Here is a 6623-nt window from a genome sequence, read left to right on the forward strand (position 1 = left end):
AAGTTTTGATGCAAAAATAAATGTTTCAGATCTGAAAGTCTGAAATCTTGACGAGAGATGGCGCAACGCCTAAATGATAGCCATTTTGGTTTTCGAATATCGCGCAAATAAAAACAATAAAATATTCCAGTCAAATTACTGTAACGAAAAATCTAAAACACAATATTACATGTATATAGGTATGATTGTAGAGTTGATAACCAGTTAGATGAAGTAAACGTAATAGGACGTTGTCATCTCTCCCATAGGAGTAACAACTGTTTTGGGGCTAGCCTTACACATTCATAATACCAAAATTTAACAAAATCGAATGAATCTAGATGGCCATTTTCAACGTTTACATCTATCCCATATGAGTAACAACTGTATGCAATTTAAAACATGTGGGTCAAACGGTTCTTGAGTTATCGCTGACCGTAGGCAGACACTGAAATGCATCTAGTGGAATTGCCAATATCTACCTAATTTGCATAATTAAAAAAAAAGTCAAAACCTGTGTGATATGTTTTGGGGCCAGTCCTCATTCATTCACATACCAGAATGAGCAAAATCGGCGGCAAGTAAATGCCGTCATAGCACTTAGTACCTAAATGCCGTCAGATGTATAATTTAATGACGTGAATATTCCAAATATACACGCAAGTCCAAACAGTCACCCTACCCCTATCCCTATCTCTAACACTAACACTAACTCTAAATCGACTCGGCTATCTTATATATACGTGTCATAGCACCAAAATTAATCTATGGTCACAGTATGGTGTATAACCTTTCGTAGTGATGCGCAACAATGCTCGGACGAATAGCGCCCCTAAACTAGTATCCGATGCTCGGACGAATATCCACGTCCTTTTAAAGGACATATATATCTTGGATATTCGTCCGAGCATCGGATACTTACCCAGCTAACACATAACGTTCCCACAACGTTGCTGGAATGTTGTAGTTTGGTTACGTCAGGAATAACGTTGTAGCAACGTTCCAGAAACGTACCACACGAACGTTACACTCACACCTAAAACAAAGTCAAATCAATGCATTCACCGATCGATATCACGTTGGGATTAAAAAAAAATTTAAATATTTTTTTAAAATGTTTTTTTTGGCCGATCACAATAAAAAGATTCGACACGGGGGTTTAAAATGGACCCGGTCGGGTTAGCGGAAACAAACGTCTTTTTTTAGGCCTAACCTTAAAGCACCTCTTCTTCTTAGGATTGCTTCTTGGTCTGGACAAAACATTTTCTCTAGGATCAAGTCCACCCTTATACAGTTATAAACATGCATTCCAATAGGGAAATTGGCCTTTTTTCATTTTTAGTTTTTTTTCACTAACTTATGTACGAATTATTAATAGTCGAGTTCATTGGTTACCTCGATTGACAGCTTATTCTCAGAACAATCCACCAGTGCTGGCTCCGAGATTAGTTTGCCTCTATGTTTACACTCTTCCTGAAACACGGCTGCACTTTCATCAAAGCGGCTGCGCTCTAGGTACTGAAACACACATTTCAAAATCACATACATGTAGTCCACAGATACATATTTTACCAAAAATATTTAAAAAAATCGCTCCTCTCTCTCTCTCTCCATCTTTCTCCCTTCTCTCTCTCTGTCTATCACTCTCTCTTTTTTTCTCGTTCTTTCTCTCTCTCTCTTTCTTTCTTTCTCTTTTCCTCTATATCTGTTTTCTTCTCTCACCCCTACTCTCTTTCATTCACCCTCCCAATGTTTCTATGTATAAATGCAGTCAAACTTGTAGGTCATTACAAAGGCCATTCTATACAGGCTATCTTTCTATAGAGGTGATTTCACCATATAGCTGCCACTCATAGCAAATGTCTAAACATGAACATGTAGCCATACTGTAAAGTAGACCGTTAACACAAGTTTGACTGTAGAATTCTTTCCTTATGTGGTTATTTATTTATGGTTACTGTTTATCAGTGTGGCTGGATTGAATTTAAACTAATAGTGTTCCATATAAACTATCTTAGCAAATTAACTATCGAATATGTACAGGTTACTTAAAAAAATTATTTATCCCCCTCCCCCTCATTCACCCCATAACTGGCCGCACCACCCTATGTAGAATACCCTGATTTAAAATATATTTGCTCTATACTTTAACCTATTGCAGGCAATAATAAAACAAGTGCCGCATAGCGACAGCGCTCATCTAACGTCTACTGCGGTGACTCTGTGGTGGAGTGGTGGGATTCTAGTAAACCCTGTTAGTCCCAAATGTGATTTCCTGCAGTTTTCATACATGATGCTGAAGTCATTATTAGTTACTTACCCATCGTAGCGCTTGCAGCAGCAGAGCTTTTCGCCTGTCGTTAGTGCCGCCTAGATCGCATTTCATCTTGCTGTAATCAAGTGGCACATGTTCCACAAACTTATCATTCCTGTAAAGACACGAACATTCACCATGTCAATATCAATCACGAATATAGACATACACAGAGATAATGTTACATGCACAGTCAATCACTAGCAGCATCGCTACAGCCATGCGGCACTACTATATTATCTCGCGAAAAACACATCTAATGTCCATGCAAACTCCATCGCATGCAATAGAAACCGTACATATATCCATTGTTGCACTGAAATTGCACTGACAGCTGTGACTGATTGCGATAATATTGGAGTAGCTGCATACCCTGACTGTATGGAGCGGGGAGTTCCTGGTGCATTCTCAGACACATCAGAACTGCGTTTGCTCCTCATGGTCCTGCTCTGAAACAGCTTGTCACAGACTTGCTTCAGATAGTCGGGTTCAATCTACGTGCAAACAACGACGACGACGACATCACGCTGCTGCTACGGCTCAGAACTCGCTCACGCTAACCTAGGTTAACACTCACTCACTCACTTATGCACGCACGCACTCACTGACACACACTCACTCACTCACTCACGTATGCACTCACACATGCACACACTTATGCACGCATGCACTCACTCACTCACTCACTCATTCACGCATGCACACATACACTCAATCGCTCACGCACACACCCACCCACCCACCCATTTCCTCATTAACTCCCCGACTCACTCACACACCCACCCACCCACCCACACACCCAACTACTCACTCACTCCCTCACTCACTCACACACTCACTCACTCACTCACTCACTCACTCACTCATCACATGGGTACAGGCGTAGCAGGTGCACTCACCGGTAAGCCCTTGACGGTAGATTCGAGCTGATCGACGAGCTCGTGGCTGATCTCTATAAGATTCTCGTAGTCCATCTGCAGGCGATTGTACTTCTTCAGCGCGATGCTGAGGTTACGCTCGGCCACCGACAAACTGTTGTTCAGCTTGCTCCTCTGCCTGCTCAGATCTACACAACAACAACAACAACAACAACAAACTGTTGTTCAGCTTGCTCGTCTGCCTGCTCAGATCTACACAACAACAACAACAAACACGTTACAGACGACGATGCGTGGATGGGCGACACACACACGGACTGTGTCTGAGCTCAGTCATCTGCTTGTTCTGATCTGCAGGGTTCGGTGTTCGTAATGAATGCTAATATAGTCTGTCACAGCTGACTCATTACTGTTAAAATTGAGGATTAACGATATATCGGTGAGGTAGGGCTTAGTAAAATAAACTGGTCAAGCACACTCGAATAATTTTAAACAGAAAACACGCAGGCCGCTTATTTGTCGTCACTGGTGGCTTAACGAACATCAACTCTTGCTTCTGTTGTATAAGCAATGTTAAACTTCAACATGACAAACCTTTTTTTTCGCTCAGGCTCTTCATGAATAGTTCGACTAGTTTTGGAGGCTGCGCATGAGCCCACATGGACGAGGTAAGAAGACTCTCCAGCTGTGTACGTTGATGCTTCGACCAATCCTCCTGTCACGCACACGCAAGCAACACACCCATTATACCACCACATCGACAGCACACAAAACATACTGCAATGTAGGGAATACGGCTACCACTGCAGTATTATGGATCAAGCATCTATATTCTCTGGTTTCCATATATAGCTTGTATAAATTCGATTATTGCATGATGTAATTAATATTTATGTTTCGGTCACCCTTTCTCTTAAACACCTACATTTGTCACAAGAGTACTCGTATTAACACATGTAAAGTAATTTGAAATTCAAAATTACGACGATTCCACAAAAGAATAGATATTCATAACAGCGCATTCACCAAAACGTATATTGCGTAAACTTTCCTAAATGCATATCGGCCCAAATCACACAGCACATCTGACTGTACCTTGAATAGGACGTCAAAGCTGGGATGGCTGGCAGGATTCTTAACGAACGGCAACGCATAGTAGGGAAGGAACTCTGTCGTCTGTGCAAGAACCGAACCTCTGTTCTCTATGTAGTTCTTGAAGATCTTCATGCAATCTTCCACCTTTGCCTTATTCTGCAACGACAAGTAAATGACGGCTAATGAATTATCGGAATAATGGCAGATTTACGCAGACACAATCACGTTTAGGTCTCAAACACAAAAAATGCTTTCCACGGACATTTTCCTTCAAGTTCCCACAATCAACCGCCTCGTCCCTCCATTCCTCCCAACCACTCTTGCCCACAGTGTTGGACATAAGTGATTTCATGAGATAAGTCAAATCACTAGGGCAGACGCATGAAGCAGGATCGATGGCATGAGTGGATACTTGCTCAGGCAAGTCATCCTGTCCACCTCTCATCACTGTTAGTGAACACTACCTCACCTGGTCACTGTTAGTGAACACTACCTCACCTGGTCATTGTTAGTGAACACTACCTCACCTGGTCATTGTTAGTGAACACTACCTCACCTGGTCATTGTTAGTGAACACTACCTCACCTGGTCATTGTTAGTGAGACGTACATAGTTAGCTATTTATTTCAGTTATCAAAAATGGTTATTAATCAATATCTAGTTCAATCATAACCAAATGTAAAAATGAATTTACGTTGTTAAATATTGTATTTAGATTCTTCTTACAAGGCGTATAATTGATATTTAGGTTATTTATTATGTGGTGGACAAATAGTTCGAAAAACAAATGACTGACGATCATTAGAAGCGATAGCGTCATCTCTCAGTACAGGATGTCAGACTTTCAGATCTGAAACATTTTATTTTCGGATCAAACTTATATGCATATATCATTCTATCATAAGAGGTATATTAAATGGGAGTTCCCATATAAATTCTACTTTTGCACATTTAATATAATTACCCACACTAAACCGGATAGAGTTTAATAATAACGGCATGTAATAAACGACTACCGCCTTCCCACACTGCTTAGACTATGCACAGCCAAGGTGAAGGCTAATAAGAGTGATCATAGAACTGGAATTCCGCAAAGTCAACGTGGCTAAAATTACTCCTTGGTTTATTATAATTAATAAATAACATAATTTAATAATTAATTATGAAGACATGTGGAGAAAGAACTGTGTACATCATAAGCACCAAGAGCAGCGAAGCCAACTCACCTCCAATGACACCAGAGGGCGCCAAAGATATGAAGGCCTCGCGTTCGGTCCTCCGGCTGACTATGACGGTTGAGTCGACATTAAAGCCTGACATACTTTTACATTACACATTTTAGAGGTTTCTGATCCATATTCGGCATTCACAGACACATGTGATGTGCTGAATAACTAATAAAGAGAAGAACGTAGGGTGGATCCTCAACTACGTGCATGTCATCAGAGGAAAGTAACGGTACGGTATAAATTAGAAGTAGGAGTACAACTATATGTTGTCTCCAAGATATAATATTCAGCTATGTCGGGCATAAGTAATTTCAAGTAATACGTCCTACGTGCTATTGGGTGAGTATTGGAAAAGTAATTATGTATAACACGGGCTAAGTGCGATGGCGATACTATAGTAATTGTGGAATATACCAGCAGCTAACTAGTACTGTGCTAATTGCTAGGCTTGTGGTAAAAGTGATCCTGTGTGCCACTTGAGGTTATGAATGGACAATCCTAATGAGTAATAAGCTAAATACAGATTGCACCATCTTGCGCTGGTGTGTTATTGCATACGCGCCATAATGTTGTAAGTGTATTGTTAATGATTGGATGGTGGAATTAACGAGCAGAAGAGAGATGGCAAAGCAGTCACCGTATGGCAGAAGCTGTAGGTATTTATAGTGTGGAAGCACTGTGGTCAGTTAATGATAGGGTGACTGTGATATAATTTCTTGCGTAGAACATGAAATTCTTGGTCACTGACGCGATGCATTTAATTGTGTAGAACATACAATGTTCATGCGCGTGGCTGTGCGTGCGTGATTACGGATCTTGTGTGTGGAATCACAGCTAACTCATTTACTCTTCTCTGGCCATGAAACTAATTTCTTGGCGAGATCGTGATGCTCACGCAGAAGCTGCTTGTATTTATCTCAGCGTAAAGACGATGCTTGAGATTGGTGGCGTTCGACAGAGGTTCACAGAGGAGTCCGGTTCTTCCAAGCCTGTGGCGGGATACACGTGCCTGCCCAATTTGCGCGACCAAGAGAGCAGCTCTCGGCAAGGCTGCGAGTATCATACGCATGCACGGCATGGCTACTTCGCCAGTCTAATCCGCTATACGGAAAGAACGAATGAGATAAC

At 41.3% G+C, this 6623-nt stretch overlaps 1 protein-coding gene across 1 annotated transcript in view; it reads right to left on the reverse strand.

The window, feature by feature from the left end:
• The window catches only part of LOC106812370 (lisH domain-containing protein ARMC9-like), a gene marked incomplete at its 5' end in the record, with an annotated part of 20633 nt that extends 15828 nt beyond the window's left edge, over positions 1-4805 (reverse strand). The window contains 6 exon segments of the mRNA XM_014816225.1: positions 2300-2408; positions 2666-2787; positions 3193-3359; positions 3766-3886; positions 4267-4422; positions 4794-4805. Coding sequence (XP_014671711.1) covers positions 2300-2408; positions 2666-2787; positions 3193-3359; positions 3766-3886; positions 4267-4422; positions 4794-4805 — 687 coding nt within the window.
• Positions 4806-6623: the final 1818 nt, after the last annotated feature.

Source organism: Priapulus caudatus, unplaced genomic scaffold (genome assembly GCF_000485595.1).
Source record: "Priapulus caudatus unplaced genomic scaffold, Priapulus_caudatus-5.0.1 Scaffold639, whole genome shotgun sequence".
NCBI lineage: Eukaryota > Metazoa > Priapulida > Priapulimorpha > Priapulimorphida > Priapulidae > Priapulus > Priapulus caudatus.